Raw genomic sequence first — 20,535 nt, 5'->3', positions numbered from 1 at the left:
TCATCAGTTTAGTTTTATTGATTGATTGATTATTGATTGCTGTGCCGAGGCATGCGGGATCTTCGTTCCCTGACCAGGGATTGAACCCATGCCACAGCAGTGGAAAAGAGGAGTCTTAACCACTGGACCGCCAGGGAAGTCCCAAGTTTATTTTAAAGAAAGCTTTTGTTATTCAAAAGTATTTTCAATTTCAGTAGCTAATGTACAGTTTTAGAAGAGTAGATTCTTTACGAAAACAGTCTTTCAGTATCCTTCAATAGCACTTGGAATCAACACATCCTTAAGGGATTACATTTGCTTTGCAAGAGAAGCTTTTAAATGCAGGAGGTGCTAAGAGGAATTAATTCTAAGCAACTTTTTTTTTTTTTCCTTTCTGAAACAATCTTTGCCACTAAAAGAATATAGGTTGGGTTTTGTTTTGATTCTTTTTTTTTTTTCTCCTGCGGTACGCGGGCCTCTCACCGCCGCGGCCTCTCCCGTTGCGGAGCACAGGCTCCGGACGCACAGGCTCAGCAGCCGTGGCTCACGGGCCCAGCCGCTCCGCGGCATGTGGGATCCTCCGGGCCGGGGCACGAGCACGCGTCCCCTGCACCGGCAGGCGGACCCTCAACCACTGCGCCACTAGGAAAGCCCTGTTTTGGTTCTTTTAAAGATTTCATCAATAGAAATACTGAGTACTATAGTTTCATATTTTTATATATAGTTCATCTGAAGTGTAACATTTATCAAAATAAAAGTGTATGTTTGCTAGTGGTAGAGCAATGTTTTAAAAGTAATTGGGGAGTTACGTAATTGACATTGCTAGCATATGTACGGATTAAACACTTTCTAGTAATAAAGATTCATGTTAGTATTTATATTAAAAGGAATACTGAGACTGGGGGAAACAAAAGGACTTGGTGTTGAGGTCAAAACAAGCCATCCCAGATCCAGCCTGAATTCTCCAAACCACTAATTACCTTTAATTTTCTTTGATTGTGTATAATTCTGTAAATATCTGCTGTATCCCCATACAAAGACTTGGATACTGTTTTCTTGAAAGAAATTATTATTTCTCCTTTCTCCCCTTATCTAATAGTTAATTTAAAATCTCCATGTTTTTTAGTAAATCTTATTTCTAACTATGCTTATATTTATTTGTTTTGTTCCTATTTGTTAATATGGCTTTATATGGCTCATTCAAAGAAATTAGCTGGGAAATTCTTAACTTGTTAAACTTATTTAATTTTTAATCAGTTATTATATTATTTACTCAGCTCTCTTCCACTATCAGATTTTAAATCTTCTTTTTTCACCTGTACAACTAAAGAGGGTTTTTTATGCTAATTAGCCAAGGATGACCTTGGATTATAACTTAAACTATTCTTTTATTTACTTAAACTTTTTTTTTCTTTTTAATAAGAGTGGTGTGCACTAAAGGACCAATGCAAGTTAATAATCTAAGGCAGGATGAGAATCACTTTTTTTCTTAAGGTCCACTACTGCATAGGAAGAAGCACAATTAAAAACAATTTTTTAAAGCCAAACATAGACTATTCTACGTATCCATTTTTTTCAAAATAGGAGCAGGAAATCTATAACTTTTTCATTAAATACATAGCTTATTTCTATAGTGAAGTCATGTTAGAAAGAATAGATGAACTTGAAAAAGAAGAGACAACAAATGAGATGAAATTAAGTGTGGAAAGATATAGGAGAAACTAAGAGAAATATGAAAATACAAATGGAAAGACAAAAAGAGATACCCAAATACCTCCCTCTCTCCCCCAAAAGTAGATAGTAATAGAATAATGAGAAAACAAAAGATACATAAACTTTCAATTTTGTGACCTTAATAGAGCCTTTAAGAGTTATGTTTTTTTGTAAAATACAAGCAGAAATAGGGATACTTGATGTTTCACTTCAAAGGTTGATTAAAATTCAGATAAAGGTCGGCCAAACTACAATTTCTGCAGTAGAAATCTCTTCTATCCTAAGTCTTTTATTTTATCCTATCTTATTTTCTTAATGTTTTTGAAAATGTTGACACCTAATTTTTTGGCTCAATCTTGAAATCGTAATATGTTTTCAGATTTAAGGGCTATATATATATCTAGTCAATAAAGATACTATTTAGATTTTACAGTGAGTGATTTTTAACTTGGCATTCTTGTTAAGTTTGTAATTTTTTCATGTAGATCATACGTCTGTGACCCAGAATGCACAGGAAAACAAATCAAGTTCATTGCCCTCTACATCACATGAAGACTCCTTTCCAGAAGACTATACCTCTCTGTATGTATATAAGTTAAATTTATTTATGTCATTAATGCTTTTGCTCCCAAAAAGGGATTTACTGTTGCTAATCATTTGACGTAAGAGTAGATAAAATATATAAAAAAGGATGCTTTCCCATCAAAAGTTTTAAAAGTTGTGTATTTTATGTACATCAGACTTGTCAAGAGCTGGGAAATCAGTTGGCATTCTGTGAAGCCATGTTCTGCCTTGTAGTTCAAGGTGTCTAATGACAAAACAGTTCTCAAGCCAGATAAAAACAGAGAAGCCCCTATAGTGACTGATAGAAGTAGTCACTATCATCAGTTTACCCCTACCCGGAGACTGGCAGAAAGATGCAGACAATACCAGATAACCCTGCTTTACCTACGTATCCGTTGTTTACTTACAGCATTTTTGTGTTTTTGCAGGGTCAGTAACTAGATGTACAGCACTGTGCATAGGATTGGTTTTCTTTATTTTTGTTTTTTTTCCAGTAAAGTATCTTCATACATGTAAGAAAGTTGATCTTCCTCCCCACAAAATTGGGTTGAAATTAGGTTACTTAACTCCTGAGATTTGTAGTAGGTTGGTTTTCTTTCATTTGTTTTATGAAATGAAGCTTAGATAAGAAAAGAATCATTTCTTTTTTTTTTAAATTAATTTTTAGGAAAAGAATCACTTCTGAGGTTCATATCAGTATTTCATTTCCATGTTTTTCTAACTTTTCTTTATAAATATAAAAAGATTTTTTCCTTTGTTAATTGCCTGATAACTTGAGCCTAACACCTCTTGATTTTTATTAAATTAGTCACCAGAAGAGTACTTGTAAGCCAGCTTAGCTAACTTTCTTGAAACCCTAAATTCCAAATTACAGATTTTACCAGCATGTTTACTCTTACATTTTAGTCGTAAGTAGTTCTAATTGTCTATTGTTCCAGTAATGACTAACAGAGCTGTACTTATTAAGTGTCACATGAGGAAATTACATAAAAATACATTGTAAACTGTAAATTACTGTACAAATTTTAGTTTTTATTTAAGAACTAATGATAGCTTATATACAATTTTCTCTCTTGCATATACCCTAAGTTAATCCCTTCATATTCAGAGAAGAACTTTTTGAATCTTCAAATTGTATTTCATAGTCCCCTTCCCCCAAAATAGGGGAAATCAAATGATGACATTTGTAGAAAAGAATGCCACAGAACCCAGTTTGGAACATAATTTAGTTGGTTAAGTCAAGATGAAAAGGGAAATGAAACATTCAGTTTACTGGTTGTACAACACTGTAGCTATATAAATTACTTGAGAGTAAATTAGCCTATATCAAAACAAAGAACAAAGCTGTGAGAGCCTAAGAGAATTTATTACAGTGAATACTGAGTGAAACCAAACAAAGGGATCTATATCTTAGGTAGACAAGTAAATAGTACTGCTTATAGTTCAGAATACATTATAATGAAAAAGTGGTAGAAAGGAACTTGGCACTTAATAATAGGGGAAAAGCAATTCCAGGCACAGGCTTCAAAAAACAAGGAAATATTGGATACCTAAATAAATAAATAAATAAATAAAAACAGAAACGTATTATAGTAGACTAGGCTAAAGAAGATAGAAGTTAAATGGAAGAACAAAACAAAAAGTACATTATAGAATATATTTCTTACTATGGGATGTACCCCCAGCATGTTTCAAAAATACTAAAACAGACTGAAGTTATTTAAGGGAAAACATAAGCTTACCTCATTTTTTCTGCTTTTTTTCCCCCCTCATTTTTAATGTATTAGTTGCTACTGCATTATAGTCCATGGGTGGTGATGGATTTGCATTGATCTTTTAGCTGCATTCTCATCCACTATTTTTTGCTACCTTTTTGAGAAATCTTAAAGATTGAAAACATAAAAAGGGATATGGCAGAAACCCATACTCACACCATCCAGAATTAACAGCTATTAACCTTTCATTGTATTTGCTTCCAGTCTCTTTTTTAAAAAGAAAACAAAACACTATAATCTCTTTGAGCCATACCTAACTTCTCACCATGACAAAGTTCCGTTGCCCTCTCTGCTTCTCTAGGAGCAGTCACTATCATCAGTTATTTTTCTAGTTCATTTTTTAATATTTATATAGCCATAAATAATATATAGTGCTATTATAGTTTTTAAATTTTACATAAATATTCATATATGTACCTTCTTACTTGTTTTACTCAGCATTAGTTTTTTGAAAGTTTTTTTTTTAATTTAATTTATTTATTTTAATTTTTTTGTCTGCATTGGGTCTTCATTGCTGTGGGCGGGCTTTCTCTAGTTGCGGCGCAAGTGGGGGCTATTCTTCGTTGCGGTGCGTGGGCTTCTGATTGCGGTGGCCTCTCTTGTTGCAGAGCACAGGCTCTAGGCATGCAGGCTTCAGTAGTTGCAGCACATGGGCTCAGTAGTTGTGACTCGCAGGCTCTAGAGCACAGGCTCAGTAGTTGTGGCGCACGGGCTTAGTTGCTCTGCGGCATGTGGGATCTTCCCAGGCCAGGGCTCGAACCTGTGTCCCCTGTACTGGCAGGCAGATTCCTAACCACTGTGCCACCAGGGAAGTCCCTACTCAGCATTAGTTTTGAGATCTAATCATGTTGCTTCTGTGTTATAGATCTATTTCATCTCCTTGTTTGGATTTCCATCATGTGAGAATACATTTTATTAATTCCATTCCTTTAAGGATGGATAATTAGATTGTTCCAAATATTTACTGTTACAAATAGTAGTGCAGTGATCAGTTTTATCCCAGCCTTTCTTTTAAGAAAGTATTCATTGTGAAAGTCAATTAAGGAAATTAAAGGTATAGTCTGGGATCTTTAAGATTACCCCAAATCAGGACTTCCCTGGTGGCGCAGTGGTTAGGAATCCGCCTGCCAATGCAGGGTACCCAGGTTCGAGCCCTGATCCGGGAAGTTCCCACATGCTGCGGAACAACTAAGCCCGTGCGCCATAGCTACTGAGCCTGAGAAGTCCTCACACCTCAACGAAGAGTAGCCCCCGCTCGTTGCAGTGAGAGAAAGACTGCGCAGCAACGAAGAGCCAATGCAGCCATAAATAAATAAATTTATTTTTAAAAAAAAAGATTACCCAAAATGTAGAAGAAAAGGGCAAATGAGTGAGAAAAAGAAGAGAATGATGAATAATGTTCTCAAAAAAGAAACTATTAGCAGAAAACCAACAATTTTAGTGAACACTGTAAAGTATTTTCAGGATCATCCATATGTTATAATGCTCTTTACAAAATGTTAAGAATTTCAAGCTAAGGCGACAGAGTTAGGACCAATGTGCTGCTGCTTACAAAGGCAGTGCAGGAAATCTCAATGTCTAAACTAGGATTCAGAATTGTTCCAGTAGCTAGAAAATGAAAATACATATATTTTCCATTAAAAAATTTGGTACTTAAATAAATATGAAATGTAGATGTTCTCAATATATTAAAAAATAATGTAAACTTGCCTAACAGAATCATTGCTTTTGGAAAAATCTGCCCTGTTTTTTCTGAACTAGAACAAACAAATGAACAAAAACACAAGAAGCTAGAATAAGTGAAGCAGAAGCAATGGTCAAAGAAGGTAACTTCTGAGTATAAGGAAATATCAAGTCTGGAGGCAAAAGGTTTTACCAAATACCACAGAAATGAAAATTACTAATAGATAAGTATTGATTTTTAAAAAGTTTTAATATCAGTCTTAAAGTATAAATATCTTACAAGTATCCAAACAAACAAAAAAAGCCAACAAAACAGCAAAAATCAGGCTAGCACCTTTGCAAAAGCTCAGAAAACATCTATATACATAACCTTCTGGGAAATTTTCTCGAAAATCCTCTTGCTGACCAAAAGAGGAGTCAGAATGTATAAGATATAGTATTTAAGAAATGGCAGTGGCATAGAAACCATCTAAATATAGAGTTAACTATAATAAAGATGAGTCCTTAAACTAGAGACAATGGAGGCCCTGCATGGTATGCAAAGTTTTATGTTTATAGTGTATTTCTAGAGAGGGTTCATAGCTTTCATCGGATTGTCAAAGGGTTTATGGCCCTAAAAAGTTTAAAATATCACTATTGTGGATATGGAGCTTCTAAATAAAATTTTAGCAATTCTAATCCAGAGAAATATTAATGAGATGACTTAGAATTTACACTAGTCAAGCAAGAATGATTTAGTATTAGGAAATATATTATTTTACAGAAGTAAACCACAGGAAAAAAAGCTTATCTTAAGATGCCAAAAGACTTTTAAAAGTAATATGAACCATTAGAAATAGAACTTTTTTTTTAATTTTTGAATTTTATTAATTTTTTAATACATTATGTTCTTATTATTTATCTGTTTTATACATATTAGTGTATATATGTCAATCCCAATCTCCCAATTCATCCCACCCCCACAGCTTCCCCCCTTGGTGTCCATACGTTTGTTCTCTACATCTGTGTGTCTATTTCTGCCCTGCAAACCGGTTCATCTGTACCATTTTGAAGAATTTTTTCTTAATGTGGGAGAGAATATGTTTCTTAAACCAGCATCCCTGTCCTATATACTGGTGAAACTTAGAGACATTTCCTTTAAATAAAGATTAAGACAGAAGTGCCTGCTATCATAATTGTTATTCAGTATTTTTATGGAAATTCTAGCCAGTATAATAGAATGTAAAAGAAAATACGATTATTGAAATGCACAAAGTAAAATTATTTGTAGATAGTCTTATCCTTCTAGAAAATCTAAGATGCAAGTGTAAAATTATTAAGCTAAAACGAGGGTTTAGTGACATAGTCACATAAAATAAAAATATGAAACTCTATACCTTTAGAAAATATGAAATTAAGTCCCCATTCACAACACCAGAAAGTAAAATAAATGAGACTAATTACAAGAAGTATATACCTGAGGAAAATTAATTCTAAAGATTTTAATGAATGGATAAACTTACTATGTGCCTGGATGGGAAAACTGCATATTGTAAAAATGGTAATTCTTCCCAAATTAATTTATAGATTTAATTTCATATGAAATCCAAGCATTTGGATTTTTTTTAACTTGGCGAGCCATTATAAATTTAATCTCAAAAGATAAAAAAATCAGAAAACACCTAGAACATGTTTAAAAGGCAAAATAGTGAGGAAGGACTTGCCCTGAGAAATATCAAAATGTTCCATCATAGTATGGAAAACAATGTTATATTGGTATAAGAATTAACAGTTCGATCAAAAGGCAGAATAAGTCTAGAAAATAAGAGGACATTTTTATGTATTTCTAAGAACTTGAGATATGATTAAGCTAGTAAGTCAAAAGTCAGAAGGTGAAAGAAGGAGGTATTCAGTAAAAGACTCTGGAACAATTGGATATCATTTGGAGAATTTAAGTTAGATCTTCGTGTTACGTCAAAATAAATTCCAGATGAAACTGGACTCTCAAACCATAGAAAAATTAATTATAAAATTAGAACCCTAAAAAACAGAAAAATAATAAATATTAGATATCTTTCTATAACATTATGTGTCATGGCATTATTCATAATATTGTTTATACTTTATTATAAATACTTAGTTCACTGCCTAGAATGTAAGCTCCTTGAGATCACAGAGCTCTCATCTTTTTTTCCGTAGCACCTGGCACATAGCAGGCACTCAAGAAATCGTTGATGGAAGAATGAATGAATGAATGAACGAATGAATGAACAAGCCCCCAATAGGAAAATGGACAAAGCATATGAATAGACAGTTAGCCAAAAGGAAAAAAAAAAAAAAATCAATAAACATGAAATTATGTTCAAACTCCTTATTATTTAGAGAAAAAAATTAAGGTAATAAAATATTTTTCACCTATCCAATTGATGAAAAATTTTAAAATAATATTCAGGTAGATGAGCATTCATCCGTGCTATGAGAGTATAAATTGGTCCAGCCTTTTTGGAAAGCAGTTTGGCATCTTTTATTGATTAAAATATGTGTACCTCCTAGTACCATGATCGTAGTCTGTAAATGCCATTTCTCATTAAATGGAACCGTAGTCCCTTAGAGAAATGGCTGATTCCAGACCTGAGATATCTTGTGACAGAAAGCAAAAAAGCTATCAAAAAAAAAAAAAAAACTGTATGCCAACACATATATATGGAATTAAAAAAAAAAAGATTCTGATGAACCTAGGGGCAGGACAGGAATAAAGACACAGCCATAGAGAATGGACCTGAAGACAGGGGGAGGGAGAAGGGTAAGCTGGGACGAAGTGAGAGAGTGGCATGGACATACATACACTACAAAATGTAAAATAGATAGCTAGTGGGAAGCAGCTGCATAGCACAGGGAGATCAGCTGCTGCTTTGTGACCACCTAGAGGGGTGGGATAGGGAGGTTGGGAGGGAGACGCAAGAGGGAGGGGATATGGGGATATATGTATATGTATAGCTGATTCACTTTGTTATACAGCAGAAACTAACACACCATTGTAAAGCAAAAAAAAATCTGTCACTTTGGTAGTTGCTAGGATACAACTCATCATTCTGAATATTAGTAATTAAAGAAAAGAATCAAGCATTTATCCGCCTGCTTATACTAACTGTATTTTAGGATAACCCAAGAATTGATGAATTTCTTTATGAAAGCACTCTAGCCGGAAAATGCAGTAGGAATGATAGAATTAGAAGATTGTTATTTTTACAACTACTACCCCCACCCCACCACACCCCAAAGAAACAGTGGCCTTAGCCCAGTGGTCTCAAATGAATTGTGGTCAGAACAGGTGTTTTGTTTTAAACTTCTAACTTATTGAGGAGTGATGGTCTTGTAAAATGCATAAAATGTTGCAGCAATGTTAAATTGCTGTAAAAGTTTCTAAACTTTTGCACTTTGAATTTTTGTACTTACCATGAATTGTTAAAAAACCACTGGGAACTGGCATCACCACACCTGAACGTAGCACTGGTCTAGGCAACGATCATGAGTGAATGCCAAAACTGTTAACTGAAAGTGAGGAGCTTTAAAATGGATGGAAACACCCAAACCCACTTATAAATCTAAGCATCGCTAAATGTGAACAATCAGACATTGTTTGTCTCCTTATGTGATGCAGTAGGAAATTCATAGCACCACATGTGAATTATCTCCCCTGACCCCCCACCAAAATTGAACCTGAATCAAATCAGGCTTCTAGAACTGACTACTGCTTTGCCAGGAATGGAAGGGGTGAGTTAAATGACAACACCACATGGAAGGCATCAGCCAGATTCCAGAATGTGGGAACTACTATAGGACAAGTGACACAATTTATTTAACTTTAACCAATAAATGTCATTAATGAAGAGGGAGGGAGCACTACATAAGGTTAGAGACATAAAAGACACCTGAATCAAATACAGAGTGTAGGGGTTGTTTGATTCTGATTCAAACAGATTTTAAGACAATCGGGGAAATGTGAAGATGAGCCATTGAGATTATGTATTTTTAAAAAGACTTATTTGTTAGAAATACATACTGAATTATTTCAGATAAGTGTTTGCTTTAAAATACTCCAGTGTTTCAGGGTGGGGCAAGAGGGGTGGAGAATAGATTAAATAAAATAGGCAAAATATTGATAATTATTAAAACCTGGTAATAAGTGTCAAACATAAAGCCAGACATTAGCTGTAGTGGTGAAAACAGGTTTTATTCACTAACTACTGACAGTAGGAATACGAGCTGAGCTCCATCGCGATTTGTGCTGAGGTGACTGGCGTTTTAAAGGGCAATGCGGGAGTAAGGAAGGGAGTACAAGCTGGGGCTCAAGTGAAAATTTACTGAAGGTTAATCACTGTGAATGCCCATGAGGCCAGCTGTGTGTTCTGGCTGGCAGTCATCAAGTTAGGATTCTGTCCTCCCACAGAGACTGGAGGACAGAGACCCTGTCCTTCCTGATGATTACCTTTCAAAAGAATGGCTTTCAGGTTTTTGAGAAAAATATTCCTGAGTTATAGAAACATATACATCTCAGAGAGACCCAGAAAAGATTCATAATTTTAAGACCTTCTTAGTAAATGTTCTAAGAAAGGTCAGGGGCTTGTCTTTAGGTGTTGGCTAGAAGAAACAGCCTTGAGCTTTCTCAAGGAGGCATTTTTTTGAGAGGCTGGGGTTATCCTAGGGACATGCATGTCCTTATGCTGCTAGAAGCCTTGCTAGAGTTTGGTTATCAGCGCAGAGGGTTGGACAGAGTCATTATGTGCTGGGAGTTCTGGAGTTCTTACAAGTACATGAGGTTCCAGTATATCAGTCTTTATGAGAAAAGAATACTCTTAAGTGTATGTTTGAAAGTTTTTTAATAAGAAGTTATTCTTAATGTATATTCCCCTTGACCAAGTAATTCCTCTTAAAGGAATGTATCTTAAGGTAGTAATCAGAAATTTGCAGGGCTTCCCTTGTGGCACAGTGGTTGAGAGTCCGCCTGCCGATGCAGGGACACGGGTTCATGCCCCGGGCCGGGAAGATCCCACATGCCGCAGAGAGGCTGGGCCCGTGAGCCATGGCCGCTGAGCCTGCACGTCCGGAGCACAGGCTCCGCAGCAGGAGAGGCCACAACAGTGAGAGGCCCGCTTACTGCAAAAAAAAAAAAGAAAGAAAGAAATTTGGTCAAGGACTTATGTATGAGGATATTCATCAAAGTAGTAACACAGAAAAATAGGAAACAAATATTTCCAACATTAAAAGATTTATAAATTATAGGACATCCTTTCACCTACTAGATTATCAGAAATCCGGAAGCATCAAGAGCCTCTGTGAAAGCAGGCGCTCACATAAATTGCTGGAGAGGCTGACCCCATGGAGAGCAATTAGGCAATCTTAACAAAATTACTAATCCATTTACCCTGTGACCTAGCATTCCGGTTTCTGGGATATCTTCACATGTATGAAATTATTATATATGAGGTTTTTTATTACATCATGATTTGTAATAGCAAAAGATTGAAAACAATAGAAGACTAGTTATATAAATTGTGGAATTTATGTAGAGGATTACTATACAGCTGAAAAAAGGATGGGGCACCTCATATCTGTGCATTCAGTATGGTACCAACTAGCTACATGTGGTTAGTTAAATTTGAATTACTTAAAATGAAATTTAAAATTCAGTTCTTTGGTCACAGTAGCCACATTTAAAGGTGTTCAGTAGCCGCATGTGGCTAGTGGCTATGCCACTGGACAGCACAGATATAGAACATTTCCATCAATGCAGAAAGTTCTGTTGGACAGTGCTGCTTTATATAGTGAGTATAAAAATTTTTCTAAAATACCTATATTACTTTTATAATAAATAACAGATACCTAGAGATAGATTGAAAATATTAGGTAACACAAAACAGGTTTTTTTGTGTGTGTGAAAGTTTAAAACCTGAGTTTGGAACACATGGAATCTTCACAGAGTTTTTTTCTTAAAGTCAATAACCTCTCCATTTTCTCCTGTAGTTTACCATTTTCAGATGTGTATGAGACCAGGTGGGTTACATGTTATGGGGAAAGTTCACTTGGTACAGTTGTTGAAGGTAAAAAGAAAAAACAGCATAAAGGATTCTTAATTAATTATTTTTTTACCTAGCCTTTACTGTTTTTTGCTTGAACCAAGTTTGTCTGAAGACATAACCTTCCTCAGGTCTTTATTGAACTCATGTCCTACATGAACTCTAAATTTGCTAGGTGCTATTGGTGTAGATGTAGCAAAAAGTTACCACTGTAATCACAGCTTTCTGGAATACTCTGAAATTAGACTGTGATATAATAAAGATACTTGCTTTGTCTGGGTCCCCAGCACACAGCTTCTAAAACCTTTGGAATCTCCTGAGTGGTAGGAATGTCTTTGGCATGCAAATGAGATGACTTGGTGAGGCGCTCCTAGTTAACTTAAGGATGGGGTTTGGACGCCAGAAAGACAACCTTGGTTAGAAGCCTAAAACTTTCAGCCCTACCTCCCAACCTCCAGGGCAGGGAGAAGGGCTGCAGGTGGAGATAATCACCAGTGGCCAATGATTTAATCATTCATGCTTAAGCAGTTAACCCTCCATAAAAAACTTTAAACAACAGGGCTCCTGGAGCTTCCTGGTTGATGGACAGTTTGAGGTGCTGGAAGGGTGGTGCATTTGGAGAGGGCATGGAAACTCCATGCCCCTTCTTACCTACCTTGCCCCATGCATCTCTTCCATTTGGCTGTTCCTGAGTGTATCTTTTATTATAAACTGGTAATAGTAATTAAAATGCTTTCCTGAGTTCTGAATCTTTCCAGCACATTATCCGAGAGAAAGGGGTTGTCAAGAGTGTGGGTGACCTGGAAACTGCATTTGGCATCTGGCATGGGGGCAGTCTTATGGGACTGAGCCCTTTAACTTGTGGAATCTGTTGCTGACTCTAGGTCGATAGTGTCAGAATTGAACTGAATTATTGGACACCCAGTTGAAGAAGTGGTGCTGGAAAAAACACCACATATTTGATGTCCAGAAAAAAAACAACCCTTCAGGTGTAACTTTATGTGGCTGCAGAACATAGTAAGATGTTGATTTCAGAGTCTGGCTTATTTTAGTGTTGTCTAAGAAGAAGCTAATAGGAGTTAAATACCACCTTAGTGTGCAGTGTTTTTTAAAAAATGGGGATTGTGCTATACATTTGAGATACTAATAAATAATTAATTTTAAACAGATCTACAGAAAATAAGGAAATTCCCCCTCTGGAAAATAAAGTTGCAGACTTTAGAGAAAAAGAATCATCTTCAAATTTATCTTACCAAAAGCATGACTGCTCTAGTGCCTGTCTGATGAAAATGCCACTTACCTTCAAGGGAGAAAACCCTCTGCAGCTACCAATCAAATGCCACTTCCAAAGACGACATGCAAAGACAAACTCTCATTCTTCAGCACTCCACGTGAGTTATAAAACCCCTTGTGGAAGGAGTCTACGAAACATGGAGGAAGTTTTTCGTTACCTGCTTGAGACAGAGTGTAACTTTCTATTTACAGATAACTTTTCTTTCAATACCTATGTTCAGTTGACTCGGAATTACCCAAGGCAAGAAGAAATTGTTTCTGATACGGATATTAGCAATGGAGTGGAATCAGTGCCCATTTCTTTCTGTAATGAAATTGACAATAGAAAGCTTCCACAGTTTAAGTACAGAAAGACTATGTGGCCACGAGCATATTATTTAAACAGCTTTTCCAACATGTTTACTGATTCTTGTGACTGTTCTGAGGGCTGCATAGACATGTGAGTAGAAAAACATGGCATTTCAAAAAAATCTTCTGAATGTAGGGGTACTTGTCAAGAAGTCCTGCTGTGTATCAGTTTGTCTGTCTATCTAAAACCAGTTCATCGAGAATCTAAAATAGAAAGATGCATCTCATTAGCAATAGGAAAGAAAACTCTTTGCCAGTTATTTCAGTAATTTGGGAATTATTTCTTCCAAGGATAAGTATTCCCTTTAATCTAGTACCATTCTCCTAATAGCAGCAATTACAGCTAATGCCATGGAACTGTGCCAAACACTGTGACAAGTGCTTTACATATATTTTCTTGTTTAGTTCTGACAAAACCCCATGGGGTAGGTAATATTATTTCCATGTTACAAATGAGGAAGTTGAGAAGCCAAGTGTAAGGTCAACAAATTTAAGAACCAGAATTTGAACCCGTGCTCTTAACCATTATGTTATATGTTGTATTTTACTTTTGCAAATCATTTCCTTGCTACTTTTTTTAGAAAGTTAATGGTGCCTCTCCTGATCATAAAATTGACATTCCATAAAAAAAAATGAAAACATGTTCTAATATATTAAGACTGTGAAAAACATTTTTTTTCAGGGTGTGTAATTTATTGGTATTTGTAGGTTTGCATATGTAGAGCGGACTTGCATTATATGTACATTTAATTTAATGCAAATTTAGCTGCCTTTACTAGGAAAAAGAAAAAGCATGAGAGAGATAAAGAGAAATAATTTAAATTATATACATAGTTCTCACCATCCTCTCAGAAGGAGTGTGAGATATCAATCTGCTGTTACCTCAGTTTGGCTCAGTTCCTTTAGATCTGTCATAGAGGAAACCTCTCACTGTGCCAAGTTTTATTCTGTTTAAATATAAGTTGTTGTTTTTTCAGCATTGCCTCTAAACGTAACCCATCTACATCTGGCCAAGCCCAATCTCTTTCAGTGATGGAGGAAAAAAACTAACTGTTGGACAGTGTTTACTATACTTTATGGTCAGTTTAGTGGGGTTTTTTAAAGAATAATTTTGACTGTTTGTGATTTTTGCCTTAGACTGTAGAAAGTAACCCCCATGTAACGTGCACCACCAGCATATATATTTTCATCTATTGGTCAGAAATTACAAGAGAAGTCACAAAATAAGCAAAAGCTGAAGCCCACTGGGATCTGGAATTGGACATGAGCACTGGGGCCAGGGATTCTAATCCTGACAGGATGGGAATTAAACATGTCCCATGCATGGCAGAGAGTGGGCGCTGAGCTCTTTTGGGGGACAGAAACAGGGACCTGCACAATGCTGGGAAGCAGGCTAATAACTCACAGGGCCTGGAATTGTGTTAATAACAACTGGGTTTAGAGCTGTGAAACCCATAGGTCAGAGCCAGAGCAATGAGGAAAGCAGCCAGTGTAGAGGAGCACCCAGGAGTAAATTCCACGAAAAGTATGATTTCAAACAGTCAGAACACACGAAGACATTTAGGACCATGAAGGCAGCATAAGTCCCAACAACTGGCAGCATTCACACCTGAAGAATCAGAGGTAAATGTAGAATCTGACTGAAAGAGACTTTAAAATAGGTATGTTTAAAATGTCCAAAGAGATAAAATATTAGCATCCATAAAACAAGAAAAGGAGATTATTTTTTAAGTATACTGTATATGTAAAAGAACCATTTGGAAATATGGGAAATAAAATATATGGTCATTGAAATAAAAACTAAATAGATGGACTAAATGGTAAGCATTGGTAGAGCTGGAGAAAGAATTAGTGAATTGCAAGGCAAAACTAAAGAGATTCCCTCAGAATGCAAAGAGATAAAGATATGGGGAAAATAAATTTACAGGTTAAAAAATATGGAGGATAAATGAAAAATTCTAACATACATCTGAGAAGAAAAGAGCATTGTTCAGAGATAATAGCTGAGAATTTTCCAGAATTGAAGAAAGACAGGAGTCTTCAGAGTGAAAAAGCCCACTGTATACTAGAAATGGAAAATAAGATAACTATATCTAAATATATCATGATGCAACTTAAAAAGTATCTAGGGCAAAGAGTAAATCTCACACTATCAGATAGAAAAGAGGAAGAATAGATTGACAGCACACTTTTCATCAGAAAGAAGACAAAAAGGAGGCATATTAGCTTAAAATGCTGACGGAAAATAAAGGTAAAACTAGAATTCTGTACCAACCCAGATGGTCATTTGTGGGGAGGGAGGAGGGTTCTTACACAATTACACAGCAGTTGAAGACATGCATAACTGCTTTCTAGCAATAGTACTTTTAAGTCTATCTAGAGCATTGTTTTTCAAGCTACAGGTTTAGTAGGATGTAAAATCACTTGTAACTAGCATTTTAAAAATTAAATCATATAGAAGGTACCCATGTGCATCACACATGATAAGGTACTTCATGCCACTGTTATTTCTGCTTGTATGCATACACATATAAATATGCATGCCTCTGTAGGATTGTGAAGAAAATATATTTCTTACTGTGAGTCATAGTCAAAAATATTTGAAAGCTACTACCCTAGAGATGCTTACACATGTGCATAAGAATAAGGATGTTGTAGCATTTTTGGTGTATTGAAAACTAGAAGCAACTTAATTGTATACCAAGCAACTTAATTGTAATCTAAATGCTGTGGAAAAGTTAAAAGGAAATAACTAGATTTGTATATAACACAGATGGGTCTCAAAAACATATTGAATGAAAAAAGTTGTAGGATAATAACTATAGTACTTTTTAAAAAAATACAATATATTGTTTGTAGATAAATATGTATGTAAAAAGTATAAAGGATGCCTCACCAAACCTCTTGAGAGTTTAGTTTTATCTGTAATGCCTTTTTTTTTTTTTTTAAGGAAGATCATATATACAGTATATATGTTTTAAATTACAGTTGGCCCTTGAACAATGCAGGGGTTAGAGCTGCTGACCCTCCATGCAATAGAAAATATAACATATAACATAGTTGGCCCTCCATATAAGGGGTTCCACATCTGTAGTTCCACATCCGAGCATTCAACCAACCGTGAATCGTGTAGTACTGTGGTATTTACTCTTGAAAAAAATCCATGTATAAGTTGACCCATGCAGTTCAAACTCATTGTTCAAGGGTCAACTAAAAGGACTAGACAAAATGATGACAGCTAATTCTATATGGTCAAAATATGAGTGTTTATTGTATTATTGTTTGTGTTTTTCTGTACTTTTTAAACTTTGCAAAGTCATACTAAAAAAAGCAACAGTAGATTTCTTCGTCTGTAAATAGAATCCAAATTAATGAATTTATTGCTTGTTTTTTTCTGTTGCAAACAGTAGTTACCACTCTGACATGTATTGTGTATAAACAGAGAAATGCAGAAGCAAATCATAGAGGAAAAGACCTTAAAGTCACTTACCATTCAACATACGAGACAGGATTCAGAGATTTTAACCAGCTTACCAGTGGTTACATACCTAGTTTATAGCCGAGATAACCAGGTTCTTTACTCCCTATCGATTTACAAGTCCCTGTCATGTTAGATAGTTATCTAAATAGTTAGAGGGAAATTTTTTTTTTTTTTTTTTGCAGTATGCGGGCCTCTCACTGTTGTGGCCTCTCCCGTTGCGGAGCACAGGCTCCGGACGCGCAGGCTCAGCGGCCATGGCTCACGGGCCTAGCCGCTCTGTGGCATGTGGGATCTTCCCGGACTGGGGCACGAACCCGTGTCCCCTGCATCGGCAGGCAGACTCTCAACCACTGTGCCACCAGGGAAGCCCGGGAAAATTTTTTTATGGTTGCATGTTTACTGCTTAGCAATGTTATGAAAAACAGATTGTAGTAGCCAGATACCCAGCATCAATCTCCCCAATTTATTTTCATGTCACTGGAGGGAGAGATAATACAAGACATATGCAATATGCCCTTTGAGTTTGACACATATAAGTTTATCCATTGTAAGAGAGTAGACATAGGAGAATTTTTACAAAGAAGGTTTTGCAGAATAGGAAATGAAAGGAATTCATTTTGAAAAGTTAGAGAAAACTCATAAAGTTAAGTATTTCATGAGCAAATAGAGGTACAGGGCAGTTTATAATTATTTATAAATTTTTGGTAGATGTTGTCTTTCAAAGAGGTCTTTTTTATTTAGGGAAGAAGTCTAACAGTCCATGAACCAAACAACTATTCTAAATACAATTACATCCTTTACACTTTTGTCAAGATAGTCTCTTAACTTGGTGCTTTTTTATTCTGACTTCTCCATCCGTTGCCTTTTAGAACAAAATGTGCATGTCTTCAACTGACAGCAAGGAATGCCAAGACTTGCCCCTTGTTAAGTAGTAAAATAACCACTGGATATAAATATAAAAGACTACAGAGACAGATACCTACTGGGTAAGATACCTTGAGGATCCGTTGCAGGGTGTTTATATCTTTGAAGAAGGGTACTTTATCATTGTGGCCTGTAGTCTTATAAATGTTGTTAAATCTTAATTTCTTATACCAAAAATCTAAATTAAGGAATTAAAAAAACAAACTTGTATATTGTTCTTGGAAATGGAAGTCAGAGAGCACACATGTAACATGCAGACTGTTTCTAACACTCATCTGCTTTGAGTCTTTCCCTGCTAGGGTTAGCTTACTTTGGGTAGACGGTTCCCCATTAAGATGTATACTGTGCAAAGCTTGTCTGAGAATTGGGAATTTTCAACTTCTCATGGCTGTTATTAATAAAAATAAACAGAAAATTTTCTTCCTAGACTTTCCCTTCCTAGACATTTCCTTCGTAGACATTGCTAGACATTTTTAAAGAGCTAACCTTTACTATGTGCCAGGCATTGTCTCAAGCACTTTGTAGATACCAACTCATTTAATCTTCACAAAACAACCCCAAGAAGTAGGTAGTATCATATAATCCCCATTTTAAAAATGGAAAATTGAAGTACAGAGAGGTTAAATTCAAGGTCACGCAGCTAGTAAATGCTGGAGCTATGTTGGAAACCAGGCAGTCTAGCTCTAGGAGCCTTCACACTTAGTCTGTCTCTCTTGGTAATTATTAGTGACGTAGCAATATAAAGTGCTTATGCTTTTAATTTAAGATGTCTGATTGATTTTTCTCTTGTATGTTTTATTGACAGCATTTATGAATGCAGCCTGTTGTGCAAATGTAATCGACGAATGTGTCAAAACCGAGTTGTCCAACATGGACCTCAAGTGAGGCTACAAGTATTCAAAACTGAGAAGAAGGGATGGGGAGTACGCTGCCTAGATGACATTGACAGAGGGACGTTTGTTTGCATCTATTCAGGTAAAGCAAAGGTTTACTTTCACATTACTCTATAGTAAGATCTACATTTCTGAATCTCCATTTTACTAGTCAGGGCCACTGAGATCTTATAGCAAGGACAAGAGCAACAATATATAGGAGGAGCATCAGAGGAAGACAGGTGACTGGGAAATTGAGCACTGAAGGGATGAAATGCCTTAGGAGGAGGTATCAGGTGTTCCAGAAAAGAAAGGCTAAGGGATAAAACTTGGGTTATTGTGTGAGGCACATTTTTTGGTCTCTGTGGCTGCAGATGCTTTGGGGTAAGGTAAGAAAGCTTCCTATTTAAATAGGAAATCTAAATGACTGATTTGCTAAGATAAAGATTATTAATCAAAGACTGTCTTGTTCAGTGTCTTGAGCTATTAGAATTTAATAGGTTAACATTGTAATAAATACCTTCAGATGATGATTCAGGCAAAGCAGTTCACTCCATTTCAGGTACTCAAGAGAGTTGCCCATGTTCTGAGTGAAAGTTTCCAACCAGTGTGTTACAGTTGTGCAATTACTGATTCTTTCAGGCCATATCCCACAGGCCAGACACGTTGGTCTCTAGTTGTCTCTTCCTTTTACCCCAGAGTGTCAGGCAAAAATCCTCACTTTCTGTGCGTACCATGAAATGAGAAAGGTTGGAGAAACACGACTCTCAACGCCATCTAAAGGAAATGTGCTAGGCAGCAGGGACTAGAGCAACCCTCCTCATCTGAAATTCCAGGTTCACTTCAGTGAGGGCAAGAATTATCAGAGTTCAGAATAGTCACACCTGGATCCCTACCACATACCACTTACAGACACACATACTACACAACTTACCTAGACAATTCATCTTTCGTATTTCTCAAAATAACTCTTTGATGCTGCCCGTAAAATGCCAAATCGTGTCCAGAAAGTATCATTCATTGGCTTTATCTGCATTGCTAGAAAATGCACCTAAATTATCTCTCTGATCTAGTTGCTAATTTTGACTTGTTAACTATAATTTTGAGTTCCTTGAAAGAAAATGCGTAAGCTTCAGGTGAAGATTTTAATTACACTAGGGCTTAATATGAGAATAGGCACATATCACTACAGATTTAAATAGGTCACTTTATAAAAAGAGTAAAGGTTTTAAATGATAAAGCATTTATAACTAGACACAAAAGCTGAAATTTTAAGACTAGAGTTCACCTCTCTAATTTTCTAGAATGCTTTCTGATCTGTATTTTTGTTTTATATTATTGTAGCTAAATCTCTTCTCTTTCATGTTATACCACAACAGACAAATACTTCTTTTTGACGCCCTGTATTTTTTCATGTACTGGGAGATACGAAATCTCTTCTTGGTCTTTTATATATTATTTCTTACAATAGCTTTCTAGGATGAGTTAGTGTTTATCTTCATTCTAGAAATAAGGTATACCCTATAGGGTTCTTTAGTAACGGAGCAGAAGAGATGCCCTTTTGTTGCTAGTAATTGTGTTATTTTTTGTTGTGTTAAGCTCTTTTACCTTTTTCTTTTAGGAAGATTACTAAGCAGATCTAACACTGAGAATTCTGATGCTATTGATGAAAATGGAAAAGAAGAGAATATTATGAAAAATATGTTTTCAAAAAAGAGGAAAATAGAAGTTGCAGATTGTGAGGTTGAAGTTATCCCATTAGAACTGGAGACATATCCTAGAAGTGCTGTGACTGAGGAGTGTCCACCTAAGCTCCATAATAATCCCAAAGAGCCCATTATGTGAGT

General features: G+C 35.9%; 2 protein-coding genes across 4 annotated transcripts in view; one reads left to right on the top strand and one right to left on the bottom strand.

The window, feature by feature from the left end:
• LOC132413902 (histone-lysine N-methyltransferase SETDB2) overlaps positions 1-20,535 on the top strand; it is an 80,924-nt gene that overhangs the window by 14,550 nt on the left and 45,839 nt on the right. For all 3 annotated transcript variants that reach the window (XM_059996161.1, XM_059996162.1, XM_059996163.1), the window contains exons 5-9: positions 2,178-2,274; positions 12,939-13,502; positions 17,762-17,878; positions 18,622-18,791; positions 20,310-20,529. In XM_059996161.1, coding sequence (XP_059852144.1) covers positions 2,178-2,274; positions 12,939-13,502; positions 17,762-17,878; positions 18,622-18,791; positions 20,310-20,529 — 1,168 coding nt within the window. The remainder of the gene's footprint in view (positions 1-2,177; positions 2,275-12,938; positions 13,503-17,761; positions 17,879-18,621; positions 18,792-20,309; positions 20,530-20,535) is intronic.
• RCBTB1 (RCC1 and BTB domain containing protein 1) overlaps positions 13,507-20,535 on the bottom strand; it is a 108,800-nt gene continuing 101,771 nt past the window's right edge. The window contains exon 13 of the mRNA XM_059996165.1: positions 13,507-13,615. The gene's annotated coding sequence lies outside the window, so the exon portion shown is untranslated. The remainder of the gene's footprint in view (positions 13,616-20,535) is intronic.

Source organism: Delphinus delphis, chromosome 18, assembly GCF_949987515.2.
Source record: "Delphinus delphis chromosome 18, mDelDel1.2, whole genome shotgun sequence".
Lineage (NCBI taxonomy): Eukaryota > Metazoa > Chordata > Mammalia > Artiodactyla > Delphinidae > Delphinus > Delphinus delphis.
This window is presented reverse-complemented; position numbering and strand designations above follow the sequence as displayed.